General features: G+C 35.2%; 3 protein-coding genes across 7 annotated transcripts in view; 2 read left to right on the top strand and 1 right to left on the bottom strand.

Moving 5' to 3' along the window:
- The first annotated feature begins 3435 nt into the window (after positions 1–3435).
- LOC121726224 (28S ribosomal protein S5, mitochondrial) lies at positions 3436–7386 on the top strand. Its single transcript, XM_042113464.1, has 7 exons — positions 3436–3626; positions 3718–3937; positions 4176–4309; positions 4421–4515; positions 6022–6157; positions 6492–6691; positions 6971–7386. The coding sequence occupies exons 1-7, from the start codon at positions 3485–3487 to the stop codon at positions 7325–7327; spliced, it is 1284 nt and encodes a 427-aa protein (XP_041969398.1). The 5' UTR covers positions 3436–3484; the 3' UTR covers positions 7328–7386.
- A 90-nt stretch (positions 7387–7476) lies between these two features.
- Positions 7477–19326, bottom strand: part of LOC121726221 (autophagy-related protein 2 homolog A) — a 41868-nt gene continuing 30018 nt past the window's right edge. For all 3 annotated transcript variants that reach the window (XM_042113458.1, XM_042113459.1, XM_042113460.1), the window contains 6 exons: positions 18939–19085; positions 10643–10770; positions 9953–10107; positions 8544–8696; positions 8044–8242; positions 7477–7802 (listed from right to left, as the gene is read on the bottom strand). In XM_042113458.1, coding sequence (XP_041969392.1) covers positions 7783–7802; positions 8044–8242; positions 8544–8696; positions 9953–10107; positions 10643–10770; positions 18939–19085 — 802 coding nt within the window. In that variant the 3' untranslated portion in view covers positions 7477–7782. The remainder of the gene's footprint in view (positions 7803–8043; positions 8243–8543; positions 8697–9952; positions 10108–10642; positions 10771–18938; positions 19086–19326) is intronic.
- Positions 14877–16972, top strand: LOC121726227. Of its 3 annotated transcripts, none has more exons than XM_042113470.1 (3): positions 14877–15028; positions 15312–15564; positions 16232–16972. In XM_042113470.1, exons 2-3 carry the CDS (start codon positions 15324–15326, stop codon positions 16651–16653), a joined length of 663 nt encoding a protein of 220 aa, XP_041969404.1. In that variant the 5' UTR covers positions 14877–15028; positions 15312–15323; the 3' UTR covers positions 16654–16972. The 3 variants fall into 3 exon arrangements, with proteins under 3 accessions (XP_041969404.1, XP_041969401.1, XP_041969402.1); XM_042113467.1 differs by having other exon boundaries at positions 14877–15137; XM_042113468.1 differs by lacking the exon at positions 14877–15028 and adding an exon at positions 15146–15164.

Raw genomic sequence — 19326 nt, 5'->3', positions numbered from 1 at the left:
TACAGGGTTTCCAACGAGGCATACTGCACCCAATGAGGGTTATAGTGCTCCCGATTTATCTATTTGTACTTCAAATCTATCATCTCTTTTACATTGGTCAGTTTTATCATATAGTCACGGTAGTGATCACTTTCCCATTCTCATTTCTCTCCCCTGTAAAAATAAAAATCAGAATCATCCTACTAATTCTTCATCATTAAAATATAATTTAAAAAATGCAGAATGGAAAAAGTTTCATCATGCACTAGAAAATAATCTGTCTCTTCTTCCTAGTATATCACCAGGAAATGAGTCTGTTTGTGCTGCTGCTTTAGCATCTGCTTTAATCAAATCTGCAGATGAAACTCTTCCTATTAAGAAGACATCTAAGCAATACATACCATCACCTCCTTGGTGGGACATTGACTGTTCAGCCGCTATAAATAAAAGAAAACAGGCTGAAAGAAATTATAACAATAATTCTACATATGAAAACTACACTATATATTGTAAATCTGTTAACGACGCGAAAAAATTATTTAAGAAAAAGAAGTCCGCAAGCTGGAAAAAGTTTTGCGAATCTATTAGCCCGGACACACATGCTTCCATAGTTTGGAACAATATTAGAAGGTATAGGTCTGCATACAAGCCCCCTTTTCACCCTATGCCAGACTCTCTAGCCAATGATTTTTTAAAGAGATTAGCACCTCCCTCTGTGTCACTTCTCCGTCCATCACCTTAAGGCGAAGTTAACCTTAAAGACCTTAATGCGCTCTTTTCACTTCAAGAGCTAAAAGGTGTTGTCTCAAACTTAAATGATTCGGCTCCTGGCATGGACGGAATTCCATATTCCTTTTTTAAACACGCTTCCGACGAAGTTTTATGTTATTATTTGGATTTAGTTAATTCTATGTTGTTGACAGGCAATATCCCAGATTCATGGAAAACCCAGAAGGTTATTCCCATTTTAAAACCCGGTAAATCTCCCTCTTCTGCTTCCTCCTATCGTCCCATAGTTCTATCGTCAGTGTTACTAAAAATTTCAGAACATCTTGTAAAGAATCGCTTAGAATGGTATGTTGAAAAATATAACCTCATATCGAAAAGTCAATATGGATTCCGCAAAGGAAAAGGTACTATAGATAATATCGCACTTCTTACCACAGATATTCGTATCGCTTTTACAGAAAACAAATCTGTTTTAGCTGTTTTTTTAGATGTAAATGCAGCATATGATAACGTAAGAATAGATATACTCCGACGAAAGCTACATTTATTAGGTGTTCCCATAACATTAAGTAATTTTATCATAAACATATTACTTGAAAGATTTATTGCTCTGCCTTTGCAAAATGAAACGTCAACAGAATTGCGGGTTGTAGATAAAGGGCTTCCCCAAGGCGCAGTAATAAGTCCACCTTTGTACAATATTTATACATCAGATTTAGAGGAAGCAGTTATTGGCGAGACTTCAGATTTGGAAACAGATATAGAGTATGTAGATGATGAATTATATCTTTTGCAATACGCCGATGATTTAGCAATTTATATCATAGACCAATCCATTGAAAGAGCCTCTATTCGATTATCGCGCTGTCTAGCAAGACTAAAAATATGGTTAGATGCAAATGGATTAGATCTTTCAGTTAATAAAAGTACCGCTGTTCTATTTACCCGTATGCGCTTACCTCCGCCTGTGGTGGTAAAATATAATGGAATGCAAATTCCAGTCGACAAGGAGGCAAAGTTTTTAGGGGTAATTTTAGACTCAAAACTCAATGGTAATGCTCATAATGAGTATGTTGCGTCTAAGTGTGAACGCACTTTAAACATAATAAGGTGCCTATCAGGAGTGTGGTGGGGTTCTCATCCGTTTAACTTAAAATTACTGTATAACGCATTGATTAGAAGTGTGTTAGATTATGGAACATTCCTTCTTGAACCCTGTAATGTAGCTGGTTTCAAACAGTTAGATAAGATTCAAGCAAAAGCTATGAGAATCATTTGTGGAGCCATGGCTTCCTCCCCAATAAATGCATTACAGGTAGAATGTGGTGAACCACCGCTCTACCTCAGGCGACAATATCTGGCTGACAAGTTTTTCATTCGCTGTTTGCAATTTTCAAACCATCCTCTTATTCCGAAACTGAAAAAACTGTTAGATTTAGTAAACAAGGATAATTTTTGGCTACACAAATCTCGCCCTTGCTTAGTAAATAGTTATGTGCGATACTCATTCCTTGACGCCCCTACACTTAGATTACCGGTGTATCCTTTGTTTCAATCTTCCTTTGATTCCCTTATTTTGGATCCGGATATCCGTTACGACATAGGTATAAAAAAATCAGATAAGTATTATGCAAAACCATTTTTCAATTATTTAACAACCAATAATTGGGAAGGCTGGCATCACATTTACACAGATGCCTCTAAAATATCAATCGTTAATAATAATTGTGTTGGAGTTGGTATATACCATCTCCAATACAACATAGTCCAAAAAGTCAAATTTCCGCCGCAAACTTCCGTATTCACTGGGGAATGTTATGGCCTATTTAAAGCGGTCGACTACATTTTACTAGCGAAACTTAATAAAACTGTCATTTTTACCGATTCTTTAAGTGCCCTTCAAGCATTAAATGGATTTACGTTTAAGTCAAAATGTTTTCCCTTAATAATTCAAATTAGAAACCTTTTGCAGAAATGTATTGTTGCTAACTTATCTGTTACGTTTGTCTGGATACCGAGTCATTGCGGCATTCTTGGAAATGAAAAAGCGGATGCTTTGGCCAAAGATGCTGCTTTTAGTGGAGATGTTTTTCCGTATATGAATTACTGTCATGACTTGCCTTCCCTTGCTAAGAACTTTCTCCAACAGGATTGGAGTAAGGACTGGGCACGAACGAGTCATAAAAAAGGTGTACAATATAGGCTAATACAACCTGAGATTCAATTCAGACCTTGGTTTTTCAAAATTAAATTATCAAAAAGCACAACTTCTTCTTTAATAAGAATGAGGTTAGGACATGTCCTGACTCCGGCCCACCTAAAAAGGATACGAATTCGCAACAATGATGCTTGCGATTGCGGTTTGGAAGTGGGTGATTTGAATCATATTATTCTTTCCTGTCCTCTGTATGACCACTCCTACCTTTATGATAGTCTCTCCTCTATGTCTATACCCTTTCCTACTTCCGTACCAACTTTATTAAATTCATGTAACAAATTAGTTTATTCATGTTTATCTCAATATTTACGTAGCAACTCCATTAACCTTTAGTATATTATTATACCTTGTAGTGAAACTTCCTAACTAGATCCGAAATCCTGAATTCCGTACTTATTTTGCTTTTCCACCGCCTATTCCCTACCTTTGTATATGGCAAAGTACACCGCCAGTGTCAGTGCCAAAAACAAAAAAAAAAAAAAAAAAAAATAAAAATTTTTTACTATTTTCAATTATATAAAACGATTCTGAATGTTTTTATTATATTAAAGTATTAAAATGGCATCAAAGTTATTAGGGCTAAGAACATTATTCAGCCAATCTTTGAAACTATTGCCTAAACATCCTTACAATAACAGTGTACATAACCTCAACCATTTCAGTACATCTTCAACTTTAAATGTTAATTTCTTCAACAAACGTACGTATATTTGAAAACTGTAATAGTAACTATATTTTTATAACGGTAAGACTTAAGAGTTTAAGAAGTGATGATAAAATTTTATTTGCAGTACCAGCTGAAAAGCTATGGAAGTCTGTGACATCGGTCAGTAATGCTGGCGCTAAGAAGGGTCGTGGTAAAGGCGCCGGCAGAATTAGGATAAGGGATTTGAATCGAGGCCAAGTAATTGGTGTTGGTAAAATAAACATGCTGTGGCCTGGTCTCTCAGCACCTGTTATAAGAGGCAGGGAGTTGCTGAAACAACAGCGCCTACCCGATGATCCAGAAAGGTAATAGATAATTACAGTTTCTATTATTCATAATTCGTCTGAAATTAATATGGTTTATCTTTTATATTTATTTCTAAGGTAGCTTTTGCGCCATTTTGAATTAAATTAAATATTGAATTAAATATAAAGTGATTCACTCTATATATTACATTTAATGGCATATTTAGATGATTTCTATAACTTGTGCTAGTGCAAGTGTGTCTAAGAATATGCATAAACGCTAATGAAATATTTATAGAATGGAAAAATTAATAAAGCTCAGAGACTCCATGACAAAGTTCCGAAGACTAAAACTGAGTCCAATTGAAAGAGGATGGTCGGGGTCCCGTATGCCCGGCCGTAGCATAGGAGCTCCTGACCCAGTCGGAGATGGTGAATATAAATTATGAAATTTAATGTATTATGAAACATATTGATTTTGGAGAGATCAAAATAACTTTTTTATTTTTATTTGTTTTGTTATTAAGGTACATTTTTTTTCAGAGGAATTTGTTGGATTTGACACAAAAGTGCTCCAATTGAGATCACTTCTTATAATGAAAGGTACACTGGGAAGAACAAGAAATTATCAAGCTATGGTAAGTTATTATGTGACAACTTTATCATAAATAAAATTACAAATATTTATAGAAGCTATTTGAAGTTTTTTTTCTGATTGTTAGTTTTTAGTTGTTAAATAATAAGTTTGGTTAAAATTATAATCCAATTATAAATAATATAGCATGTCACCCAAACTATTATTACAAATTACATCTCATCCATTATATTAGAAGAAGTTTAAGTGCTTAACCGTTTCCGTGCGGATGTCACCGATAGGCATCATGGGTAGCTTTTCTGTATGGCGGGTGACGCCCGAGAGGAGATAAAATGTTTACCTGTAAAACTATGATGAAATTACATTTTTCAGAGGTATCCCCTCAATGAAAGTGGCTTTATTTGTCACGTATTTTACGTGTACACTGTACAGTGTTAGTTTTAGGATATTGCATAAAAACTTACACTTCAGGAGTCCTAAACATTTTATAAATATATAACGCCAACACCAGCAAAATCTCACATCAACATAATTTATTCTTATAACTAACTAGCAGCCCCCACGTTCGCACGGGTATAAAACAAACATTTCTAAAGTTGGTGGTGTTATTAACCCGGCGAGAGTGTGGTAAGATGGTAGTCTTAGTGTCTACCCACTAAAAATGGTGGGTGCTCCGCTTACACTCCACTGTCGAGTAAAAGAGTTTTCAATGCGAACTACCCTGCCAAAATGAACCTTTATTCAAATGGATGTATTTGGATAATCCATGAATAATAAAAACTAAGGAAACGTAACTCCTATACTTCAACCGTTTTGAATTTGGTTCCTTTTCGCACACTAAAATATGACAATAGCTATGAAACACCAACGCTCAAATTTACGAAAAGCCGTTTACAATAATAATTATTGTCACTTGTATAATTACACAAAATTATGAATGTATTCGGGTCTCTTTTTGCATAAAGTATGCATGTATTCTGGTTTCTTTTTGTAGCTCGCGGAACAATTTTTTTGACGCAGTTACTCTTTCTTAGTTTTTATTATTCGTAGAATACATCATTTCCTTTTTTAATTTGATTTGTTGAATTCAGATATTTCATTCAAAAACTACCACTTAAACAACGTTTATTTGTTTATAAAATGCTATAAAAAGTAGATACATTTTTTGGCGTCTACAATGAAACGAAAATAAATTGATCAATATAGCCAAAGGTTTACAACACCTGATAAAAATAAGTTACTTACCTTCCATTTCTGTTTGTACACGTAAATAATCACTTTTAAATACTTGAAATGAACTATAATTCCGTTCACGTTCGCTTTTGGGTCGCTACTAAAAGAAAAACAATTGGAAACAGACGAAACAGCGATAAATAACAATCCCTGGCGGGTGGCGCCCGAGAGGAGATACCAAAGTTCCTGGCGGTAGGCGCCTCAGAGGAGATACGAAATATTTGTTCGCAGCCAGGCGCGTGAAATTGCCAAAAATGACACCGCACTGAATCGGTTAATGAAACAAGCAAGAAATTAAAGAAAATATCTTTTCTAGGTTGTTACTGGCAATGGTCAAGGACTTGCTGGCTTTGGTTTTGGCAAATCAAAGGAAGCACAGGCAGCATTAAGAAAAGCCAAAAATAGAGCTGGCAAAAAACTCATGAACTTTGAAATATACAATGGGCATACAGGTACAGTTTGGCTTTGTTTACTATATTCCCTTTCACCAGTCTGGGAGTAAAATTATTGTTAACCTAGAACTACTTCAATTGTATTATTATCTCTCTCACTACTTACCCTTATACAAATATTTGGAAATATAATAAAGTAATATTGAAATAAGAAGATCTAAATCCTCTTTTTTTATTTATTTAGATATTTGTTATTGTTATGGTCGCCTCTGTTTGTGAGCCCAAGTCCTTAATAAAGATTAAAAATAAATTTTACACAATGTGATAGTTAGAATTTAATTTGGAGCTTTTGTTTGTTGAATGACAATTAATTTTTCTGATTTTTATGTTACAGTATTCCACGATTTCTTTACCGCCTTTGGCAGCACCAAAATATTTGTACAAAAGAAGAATGAGGGATATGGACTGAAATGCCACAGAGCTATCAAAGAGATATGTCAAGCTATTGGCATCAAAGATCTTCGGGCCAAAATAGAGGGATCCACAAACTTGCAACATGTCGTCAAGGCTTTCTTCATTGGTCTACTGCAACAGGTTGGTACAATGACTAAACATCGGCAATATTCCTGCCCAACTAGTCTCAAAACACTATAAACTTTCAACTGTAAGCTATCTGCAAATTGCTATAACATATAACTCGCGCGCGACGTCACAGAATGAGGCACTGTGCACCTCATTCTGTGACGTCATTACGGTGGTATCGTTTGCAAAAATTCCAGCAGGGTGCACAGTTAACTCGCACTAATTGTAATTTAATGACAATGTAAAATACACATTCAAGCACAAAGAGATAACCACCATAACTCTTTACAGAGAACACACCAGCAGCTCGCAGAAGAGAAGAAGCTACATCTAGTTGAATACAGAGCGGAAAACTCTTACTACCCCACTGTAGTTGCTAGTCCCGAAAAAGTCAGAACTAAGGAGGAGATCCCGAAAGATGAAACTTTGGACTTCATCCAGTATATCCTAAATGACAGAGTGATCTTGAAGAGAAAGAAGTTCCCACGATTCTACGAGTCCATGCCCTCCTACCAGATATACTTGAAGAAATACGAGAAATACAGAAACCACGAGAAGATAAGATTAAACTTAAGAGCAGAGTATGGTGAGATAAAGAGTTTCTTAAATGACAAATATCCAGAAGAAAAAGCTGAGGCTGAAGCATAGAGTGTGTTTAGTTAGCATATAGTTTTGTTGTAAGTTAATAAATAAAAATACAAATACTGTGTTTTTTTTATTTTCACCTAAATATTATATTAAAATAAACATACTTTTTTTTGTATTTTAAATTACACTGTAAATTTTTCTTTTTTTTAGAGTATATTTATATCACACGTTTTATATCAAATAAGTATTGCTATCCTTTAAGAATATTTCTATTGACAATAAAAAATGTCATGGCACCTATACATTATATTTATAATTAAAAAATGTCCTATTTACATCTACTAAACATAAATGAGCCACTAAATGCTTAAAATGCTTATTCAATAAAAGAGCAAAGCACCATTTTTCTTAAGATATGAAAAAGTAGCCCAAGCTGTATTGACTGGAGACTAAAATACATCACATTTTTACACCGAGTCGCAGGAGTCGCTTCGCACCGTTTGAGTATTACACACTTAGGATTGATCCGTGACATCTGAAATGAAAGAGTAAGGTTAGTAAAACATGTGAGAGGCTTTTGAGCTTTGGCGATTCCCTATAAAAATTTGGGAGGGGGAAAGTTTTTGTTATGCGTGACTTGGGCGCGTCGTATAATTGATACGGCAGATACGTCTACCGCCGTATCTTTCTTCAATTTCAAGCGTGGTTCAGGTGGCAGGCCCCACATCTATACATAGTGTAGATCTGTTTATTAACAAGGGGAAATACGTGTGTACCTGGCGCGCGCCACTTGTCCTGCTGGTCGACAGCGGCCTGCGGCGCGATGTGAGCGCGCACGCCGCCCAGCACGTCCGCGGCGCCGGCGGCGGCGAGCGCGAGTGGCGCGAGTGCGGCGCCCGGCAGCTGACGGAGCACGCCGCCGCTGTGCCCGCGCCGCGCCGCCCACCGCATCTGCGCCGCTGTCTCCGCGAAACCCTGTGTTAAGGATTATAAAAATAGTCTAATAAATAATTCTACCACCAGGCACCATAATACATTTGCAGTTGCCGGATCTACGTCACTTCAATGTAAGTTGTGACTTGTGACAGTTGTGATCTGTCGGCCGGGTTTGTCATAACTCGACAAAACTACGGAGGGCCACCATCTGCCTATAAATCAACTTCAAATAGTACAATGATATACCTACATAATAATAAATTACTATAATAATTGTATAATTTTTGTATCGAGGACCAAAAACATAAATAATAAAATATGGTTTGGACATTGAAATAACCTCTTTAACAGTAGTGTAGGCGCTGGCCACGCCCTCCCGTATGTCAGCGGGCTGGCGGTTGTCCGCGCGCCGGCGCCGCGCCCGCCGCCCGCGCGCCGTCAGCGGCAGCGGTGGACTCGGCGTCAGCATGTCGAACGCTGTTTCCGCCGTCGCCTGGAAAAACGATACTTTAAAATGCAACTCAAGTCTTGATTTTGGTTTAAATATATTATGTTGTTTTTCTCGGTCTTCCATATTTTAAACAGAAGGTAATAACTAATAAGGTATGGTATTAACTAGGATAATTGTACATTTTATTTGAATAAATTGTTAGTAAATCTATATTATAAATTCTTTAACCGAACAATTTTGTTTCTTAATATTTATTTCCAAAGATATTTAAAAAAAATTATATTAATAATTAAGATATTTAAAAAAAAAAATTTAAAGAATTTATAATATAGATTTACTAACAATTTATTCAAATAAAATGTACAATTATCCTAGTTAATACTTATATTTCGATGAAATAGTTTTTTCTGAGGTAAGTTTGTAAATTAATTACAGCCAAAGTATTACGTTTTATTAAAATGTTTATGGTTTAAGGTATTTTAAATATTGTGCTTTAAATCTCATATTTTTAACACTTCGTTATTATATTGGAACTAGGTAAACCGGGAGTCACGCAATAACAAATTGGGGTTTATCCTCGCCTTAAGATAGACTTAAGTTCGTTATTTTTGAGTTCACGTCATTAAAATTATAAACGTATTTAAGGTAAACTAATGCGTACACATACTATGAATGCCGTTATTGTCATTTAGTGCGTTTGTAACATGTTGCAGTTAAAACAACACTTCGGTGAACCTTAATATGTATGCAGTATAATTGTAAAGTACTGCATTAATGTTAAGTACTAGTCATCTGTTTTGACCATGGAAACAATTTTTTTAGTGCTTAAGTGACCTTACTGTATGTATACTATGTGCAAGACTAAATTAATAATTTTAGAAATATAACAAGAATGACGTAATTGGCACATACTGCATATTTGTTATGTTGCTTATTCAGTAAGAATGGGTTTTCACGTAAAATTACGTTTTTGAGTACTCTTACTGCGGTTATACTAAGTAAATAAATCTTAAATCTGCTCTTTACTGCATTTATGTTAATATGGTTTGGCTTTTGTAATAACGATAGGAAAAAATGGGTTTTTGATTATTATAGAGCTTAACGTCAGCATCTCGAATATCTAAAACAACCATAAAGGCAGTAAGTGGTACTTACTGCGTTTATGAATTGTGCGGCAGTATTCCTATCTCTAGTAGGGCAAAACCAGAGATAGATCAAATATTGGGAACGGCCGTAAACCGTACGCAGTGACTATCTGTGATAATTTATTTAGTCTTTGAGGTTATATTTTTTCCTACCTGTATGAGATGCAGCAATCGCGCAGTAAGGTCTAGGGCGGCGAGTGCGGCGCGGGCGGTAAAGGAGGCGGCGCCGCGCCGCAGCCCACGCACTACGCGACCGTCGCGACGCCACTGCTCCACCGGCAGCCACACCAGGTCGCGGATGCCCGTCACTGGAACATTAACAACAACAATATCTGTAATTATTATTATATGATCCTGGGGGACCTTTGCCTAGCATTAGGACAGTATAGAATATAGATTATAGACTATAGGCTAATAAAAAATTATGGATCTGCAGCAAAGATATTGGTTGATGTTCAATGCCCACTTAGCCAGCGCCCGTTGCAATATCTGCTCTCAGCTCTACACCCAGCTGACCTAGTCTGAACGAATGTGGGTAGAGCATAAGAACATAGTACGACAATAATTATATTATTATTATAATCGTCACGCTCGCACAGCATCACACCATTTCGACAGCGCCCATTGCCCAGCAGTTCCGGATTTATATTTTATGAGTGGGGACTGGGGGCCACTTTGTTTCTGCCGCCCCGCATAGTTCAATTTATTAGCAGTATTGGGTTGGGGACGATACTCTAAAGCGAATAATTCACAATAGATTCTCAAGGGTTGCAGTGACATCATGGCTACAATGACCTGCCTTCAGAAAAAAAAAATAGCTGTCCCTCTCACACTATTACTCACGGATTTGCAGCAGCGAGTGCATGGGCCCGATGCCGCCGAGCAGGCCGGGCAGTTGGTGCCGCTTGATGTCCGACACCCACTCCGCCAGCGCCCACTGCACCAGCCGCTCTACGCCCAGCAGGCCTAGTCTGCAATAGAATTGATGTCAAATTTTGAAATTCCTTTGTATGATGTAGGTATACGTCTATTTTATTTATTAATTTAAAAAATGCGACGTTTCTTATCAAGTAATTGCATTTTTTAGGGTTCCGTAGTAAACAAGGAACTCTTATAGTTTCGGTCTGTCCGGCCGTCTGTCTCTCCGCGGTTTTGTTCAAAGACTATAGAGCCTACAAAGCAGTAACACGGCATGAATGCACATATTAATGATGCCAACAAAATGGTACTATATAAAATGGTACGTCCCCTACACATCAAGCGGGGATGATTATTTTTTTCGCATCCACCCCACCGGATAGGTTTTTAAGTATTCAAAGTATTCAAAGAGCATTTACTGATTTGGGTCTCCAAATTGGTAAATGGTCCCCATTTGTGAAATATGAAGTTTTAAAGTGGAAAAACTAGTTAGAGTCCAGTGTCCCACTCGACCCTTCTACCAGCTAAAAGGTTGCTTCTGGAAATGTGAAAAAATTCACGGGAGTAGGAAATATGCTGAATTTAAAAGGAAAACTATCACGGCTAAGAGGACTTCATAAGTTTTTGAGTTATAGGTAGTCGATCAATTATTTAAAAAAAGGAATTCTGAGAAGTTTAAAGGAACTTTTCGTTCAAACTCCTTTTTAACGTAATTGAGATTTGATATGATGTTGTTAGTAGTTAAAAGACGTAATAAATGTACATTCATTGATTATACAACCATTATCAAAAACTAGCGGTACTACGGTAGGGTTCCGTAGTCCGTACCTGGGCATTTTCAAAAAAATGTGTACCCCTGGTTTTTACCTTGTCCCTTGACTTCGCTACAGATTATTTGTATAAAATTACACACTAACATTTTGTAATTTTAATGTAGGAGCAAAAACAAGTTTTCTTTTATTAAAATACATTCACGTTTGTATAAAATTTTATTTAGTATGAGATTTATAAGGGTTTTTAAGTACCGAAACCTATTAAATTCACCTGTCCCCTTCCCAGAAGTTGTAACAAAATCTTTAATAACTATTTTTTTTCTTAAAGTAAGTTACTTAAAAAACATATGTTAGATTCCTAAATACTTAATGTATCAATTGAATATCTTGTTATTGAAAAATCTAACATAATTTAACTACAAATTAATTAAAATTATAATCATGACAAAACAACCCGACCGGAATGTTCGGTTTAGTGACCGTTTTTTTTAGTTTTATAAACATACTACAAAAATATTTTCGGCACTAAATGATAGTACTATATTTCATTGTACATCGAGACACTTCAATTTGAATTTAGTAGTTAAAAATCTGCTACAAGACGCGGACGCAGGTTGGATGGTTCTTCAGGAACGGTTTATTTGTTCAGATAAGTGACCATATTTTGTAAGCATTATTATACTTTCTTCAACTGTTTTTACTGTTGACACGTTGCAAAATTAGCTTAGTATTTAGTATAAAAAATGAAATTGTGATAACTATTATCGGTTATTTACAAACACTTCAAAAGTAAAAGAAAGTAATATTACGTGACTTCCGACTTGTGACTTTTCGTATGGTCACATATAATGGAACTGACAAGTCACAACAGGCGGAAAGCATAAGGCTTAGTTCACATTTTAAATAAATTATTTTTTTATTCACAGATTTTATTAAGAAAATTGGAGATTTTTAAACTGGTACGAATAACGTACAAATATATTTTTTATTACTTATGTGTTAAGGTGACGCCGCGTTAAAGTAAAAAACCGTTTTGGATATGTTTTAGATTGCTAGTTTTCTATGAAGGGCCGGCCCGGCCTCTCACAGAAAACAAGCAATGGAACAGCAAAAAATGGAAAGGGCGTAAGCGACAAAATAGTTTTGTCGCGTAATTTAAAAACCATAAATACATTTCATATAAGCTATGGGCAAATTAAAGTGTATGCTTGAACCAATCCATATACATGTTTGGAAGCTTCCACTCACTCTCCTCTGTTGGAAAACTAGGAATCCTTTTTTTTTACACAGGTCTATTTGATTGATTATTCTGTGTTATAAAAGTTAACCAATCGTGTTATGCTATGGGTAAATCAAAGACAAAGACATTGAAAAATCAATATCGCTACAACCAAATTATCAAGGCGTCGCCTTTACTTAACAATAACAAATATTTAAAATTTAAGTAACTAAAAGTTTTATTTCTTAAATAATTTTGATTTTATTTCCACTACTTTTCTATCAGTATTGTTGAAAATCATTTTGTGTCATTGATATTTTTAGATTTATAATAACTAGACATCGGATTATATGCATTTGCATACTTGCATATGCAAATGCATATTATAATGTCACTTTTTAGGCGATAGTGCATATTTTGGCAATTTTGCATATTTCGGTAGTTTAACTTCCATGGGCATTAAGATTGCAATCGGAAAATGTTGGTAGAAAATTATTATTGGCGTCTATTAAAAAAATAAATAGTCTTTATTTCAAGAAATTAAAAATCCTGGATTTTATGAAATTATAAAAATTGACGCTTTTATTAATGTCACTACCGGAAAAGTCTTCAAAAAAATAATAAATTTTAATATTAAGTTACTTTTGATTGAGCATATTTTGTGCATATTTCGACCATTTTTCGTGCATATTTGCATGGATATTTCGGCACTTTGATCGTGCATATAATCCGATGTCATTAATAACTTAGGAATTCGTAGACATGTGAACACATCTTTATGATTATGAGATGTTCGTCCCTCTAATTAATGATGTTAAATCTATGAAATCAAAGAATTTTTTACTATTATAAGTAGTGCAACAATAAAAATGTTTAAATAAAAGGTTTTTGTGTTATAAAAACTACTTTAAATATGTTAAATATTACTTACTCATGTAAAAAAATGAAAAATAACCTAGTGGGTAGGTCACATAGTCACACTACGGATTAAAAATAATTGCTACTCTTGTTGATCCTTGAAATTATCAAAAATTTTTTTAATAAACAATTAAATATGCATTTCACTAGATTAAATAAACGAAGAAATCCATTTATTGCTGTATTTTTTTGTATTAAATTATATTTTACATTTAGTCGCACAACGGAATCTGTTTCGTCGAAAATTCGATTTTGTTTCAATAATATCAGAATAATATAACATTTTCAGCGTTCTTTTTAACTTATTCCATTAGTTCAATATTTTTCCTTGTATATGACATTCAAATAAATCGAAATAAATGACCTTAAAAAATATAGACATATTTTTGCAAGGGTACACGTTTTTTTGAAAATGCCCACCTACCGATATGCACTTGGTCGATTTTCTCTGTCCAGTTTGAATTCGGCGCGAAAACGCTTGTGACTTGTCACCAGTGTTGCCAACTTAGTGGAATTTCCACTAGATCTGGTGGTTTAGACCTACCTTTCGGCGGGAAAAATTTGGTTTTAGTGGCTAGTGGATTTCTTAGTGGATTCGATTATTTAAGTTAGTGGTAGATTCGACGTTAAACCACTAGTTTTTTTTTATTATTTTTCTAACCCTTGAAGACGCACACTGGAAACTTCATATACGCATTCTAACGCTGATATAGAGCGATTATTTAGCATGATGAATGTTGTCAAGACTTAACAGAGAAACCGGATGAAGTTTGATCGCCTTTCTTTCGTGCAAGGTTAGCACGTGAAGGCAAATGCTGTAATAACAACATAATACCAAATACCGTATTACAAAAATTAGGACTAAAGAAATTTATTCTTCACAAACTGAACAAGTAAATGACAATGATTCCTCTGAAGACGTTCATCTTTACTTTTTAGTTAAGTACCTACTTATACATAGGTACATAGGTAACTAAAGTTTTCCTTTTTGTAGTAACAAAAATAATTATTTCATAATAATAATAACGTTGTTGTTGTATTCCTTTCAAATTATATTCAGATAGGTTGTTGTTGTCTTTACTTTATTTAGTGGAATTCTGGTGGTTTGAGAGGCCATTTAGGTTTTAGCGGTTTCTGGTGGTTTACGCTGCTGAATTTGGTGGGTTAGTAAAAAAAAAGTTGGCAACACTGCTTGTCACTTGTCAGTCATCAGTGTCATGGCGTCGCTTGTAAAGTTGTTACGTCACGTCTAAGTTTTTACAAAGTAAACAAGACGCAAGTGAAAACTAGGCGCTGACAATTTAGTTATTTTGTTTTAAATATGAATTCGAAAGTGTATAAGTGGTGTGGGGTCCCGCAGTGTAAGAACACATCCATAAAAACTCCTGATAAGTTATTTGTGTACGTTCCTCAGAATAAAACAATACGAAACAAGTGGCTTAAACTTGCAAGGCGAGATTTAAAAACAGCCCCCTGTACTCAACTTTATTTTTGTGAAGATCACTTTGATGCAAGTTTTTTTGTTTTCTAGATTATGGTATAGTATACTTAATATTACATAAAACACTCGTATTTAGTATTTATTAAGATTTTGTACGAGGTCTAAATGTAAAAAAAAATCGAGGCTAGGTCTCATCTCTCATTGTTTTTATATTACGACTGACGAATTTTATTTAAATTTCAGTTACCAAAAGATATGGATAATTATATGGAATATCATTTGATGGGGTCGGTGTCACAGATCCGCATGAAGCAGGGGTGTATGCCCACTAAATTTGAATGTCAACCAGACCGAAGAAAACGAACATCAGATGCTACAGAAAGACCGTATATTCTCAAAAAACAAAGAAAGACATTAATAGAAGAATGTCAGAAAGATTTAGTAGAAATAAGCACTAAACAGGTGAAACTTGAAGAGATGTCATATGGAAGTACAGGTAGGCACCATTTCAGGTATTGATTTCTAATGCAAATTATTTAAAACAATACTATTAAATGTCTCCTTAGGCCTCAGGCCTGTTGGTCTAGTGCCTTAATCCTTTGATAGGATAGGATTCTTAGATAGGATTCTTGGAAATCTTTTGTTATTCTATTGTGTCTTGCTCACCGGTGAGCTTATGGGGCTTGACAGGTTAAGTATCGGGCAGTGATCTCGGGTTCAATTCCTGGGTCAAGCAAAAGTATGTTTCAAATTTTTTTAACATAGCTTGGGTTTGTGATCACCAATCCGCATAAGGCAAGTGTGGTGAGGTGATTAAGCCTTATCCCATTGTAGTACGATTACTACAATGGGATAGACTCTATGGTGGAGGCCTTTACATTGCAGTTTCCTTTTTTTTGCCCTATAGTGGGACACACTGTTGTTGATGATGATTATGATTTATGAATAATAATATGACAAACCTATATATTGTAAAGAATATTTTGAGTTTTAAATATTTTAGCCTATTGAAGTTTCATACTGATGTAAAATTCATATTATATGACATTATTTGAGTTGTTACATGGATATAATATAGATTCCTGTACTACTTGTCTTGAAATCTTAGATTTTTTTTTCTTGAATAAGTATTTAAGTGTATTATTTTATATTTACTTTTTCAGCTTCTCAAGCATCCATAAGCAATATTTCACAAGAAAATGCGCCTAAGACGGCAGATAAATCAATTCAAGTAAACATTAAACATAAGTTTAGAAGTAAAGCCACCCAAACAAAACCTAATACAGTAAACGATATGACATCACCTTTGAAACCTTTTAGACGATCTGTATCTACATCACCATTTAAAGTTAAAAATAAGATTACTGCTGAACCATCAATGTCCAACGTACAGAAATTACTCAGGATAAAGGAAGAATCTGATAGTGATACTTCATGTTATTCACCATCTGTAACGCAGAGAGATTCATCACCATCAGCAATATTTCTACAAATGGAGTCTACTTCAGACTGCAGGGAATTGATTGAAGAAGATAAAAAACAGGTTTTAAAAATGGAATTTACCATTGAGGAAATTGATTCCTAGGCAGTTGACAGACTAACGTCAGTGGGGCAGATCATGTCAATAAAATATGTTACAACTTTATAATGTTGTAATTGTGACCTGCCGGCTGGGTTTGACATAGCGCGATCAAACTACGTAGATCCCCCATCTGTCTAGGAATAAACTTCTCTGATAGTACCTACATTGTTACAATAAATATAACTAATAATCCACTTTCTTACATTGGAGTTCCTAAAACCTGTTTCTACTTAATAAATTGAATATTCATGTAAAACATATACTTATATGTTTAGCTAATACCAAAATATACACTTAATGGTTATGTAAAGTATTATATTACACTAGGTTATGGGGGAAGAAAAACAAATATATGTTTGGTCGAATTTTGTGATTTTACTTGTGTGATTTTACATCACACACATACCTGCACCCGTAGCATGGCTACAGTAGAAATACGAAAGTATAGACAAACAGCGGAGATAAACTGAGGGTGCCGTTGCGATCTTTACCGCGGCTAGCCGCGATCAACAATAAGAAATTTAAAAAAACCCCCGCCAAAACAACTTTAAAAAGTAATGAAATAATATTTACTGCCTTTAAGTTCAAATAATTCCTAACTTGTGTAAAGTAATATTTTAGTCCATAATTGTTGTCACGGTGTGTCGGGGGACCGCCAAGTAAACTACAACCTACAACCGCCAAGTCGCTGATCGCTGTGAATTGTGTGTGTCCTTAAACTTGTTAAGTGAAATTAAACATCTACATTAGCAGTCCCCCGACACACCTTGACAACAATTATGGACTAAAATATTACTTTACACAAGTTAGAAATTATTTGAACTTAAAGGCAGTAAATATTATTTCATTACTTTTTAAAGTTGTTTTGGCGGGGTTTTTTTTTAATTTCTTAATTTAATTTTATTTCATACTTTTTAAACTTGTGTTGGTTATAGTGCAGAATAATTCCTATCAACAGAATCATATTCTCATGATTACCATCTATCAATGTCCTTTTCGATGAGGCCGTTAAAATGAGCCCAAACATTAAACCTCCACTTTGGGTTCATACGAAGCTCGGTTCCTATAGAATCCAGGTGATGCTGCAGCAGCAGCATGTAAATATTTACTGTTTATACTTTATCTACTTCTTACTGGTTGTCACAATTAAAATGAGCCCAAACACGAAACCTCTGCTCTTAGTTGGCGAGGAGTTGGATATCCTATTGATTACCAGGTGATGCTGCAGCACCAGGTCAACTTTCCATTATTATGTGTATACGTATATTGTATATTCACAAATATCACGAACTAGAATGAAATATAAAACCCATCAAACGACTACAATTTGCTAACGGCCTTTCATGAACCAGATAAACCCTGATTGTCCAGGACTGAGCAGGCTGATGATGATGAATTATAGCTAAGAACACTCTCGATCATGTCAGCTTTCAAACAAAAAAACTAGATCAAAATCGGTCCACCCGTTTGGATGCTACGATGCCACGGACAGATACACACACAGACAAACAGACAGACAGACACGTCAAACTTATAACACCCTTCTTTTTTTGTCGGGGGTTAAAAATCAAATATAATGCCACTTTATGACATAGACTATATAATAGTCCTAAAAATTCAAATAAAATCCTTTAGTCTACGTCATAAACTGGCATTTTAATTGAATTTTTGTCGATCGCGGCAAAAATTCAATTAAAATGCCAAATTCAAAACCTTCAGTTTATCTCCGCTGTTTGTCTATATTTTCGTATTTCTACTGTAGCCATGCTACGGGTGCTGGGATGTGTGTTATGTCTGAGAGAAGATTTGAACATGTAGAGCAATATTTACGACAACAGAGAGTGCAGTTAGTACAGTCCAAGTGTTACAACTGCGTCTAAATAATCAAAAAATGAGGCAAGAGAAATAAAAGAAATTGCTAATCTGAGAATACAATATGTAGGGAGAGTGACGCCTACGTGAATTTAATTTGCTAAAGCCACATGCATGTGTAAATCATAATTTAATAAGTGGTCATTGCACCGAAAATGTGCTGCGATGGATATCCTGCATCTTGTAACTGGACTTAATTAAAATGTCTATATTTACAGTGTTACGCTAGAATTTTGAGCTATCCACTTAATACAAGTCTTAGGGCCTGTTTCACCACTTCCTGATATGTGCCGGATGGGCTCTCCACATCTGACACATACTCCATACTTTATCTGTCAGATAAGTTGTGGATAGCCTATCCGACACTTATCAGGGAGAAGTGAAACAGTCCCCCTTAATATTCTGTCACCACTCACTTGTAGTCCAGCCGCTTGAGTGTGAGTTCTGAGCAGTTGAGCTGTCCCAGGCCCATTAGCAGGCCGGCGACGGGTCCCGCAGATAGATCCACTCGCTTTCCCACGTAGTCCAACCGGATTGGTACCTCAGGCGAGAAGACTACGCGCCTTAAAATGAAAAATTTAAGTTTATTTGTACGAAGTTGAAACGTCACCTCTTATGGCAAATAAATGTAATGTTTTTTATTTGGGAAAAGTTTACTTGTACAAAATAAATCGGTGGTGTTGAGTCCATCTTTGTATGTACTTTTAATAAAGATGCAGAATATATTCAAAGCACATCGGAAGTCAAAATATGACAATAATGGTAGACCCATTATTGTCATATTTTGACTTCCGATGTGCTAAT

Source organism: Aricia agestis, chromosome 4 (genome assembly GCF_905147365.1).
Source record: "Aricia agestis chromosome 4, ilAriAges1.1, whole genome shotgun sequence".
NCBI classification, from domain to species: domain Eukaryota; kingdom Metazoa; phylum Arthropoda; class Insecta; order Lepidoptera; family Lycaenidae; genus Aricia; species Aricia agestis.
Note: the sequence above shows the minus strand (reverse complement) of the source record. Positions and strands in the feature narration are given on the sequence as shown.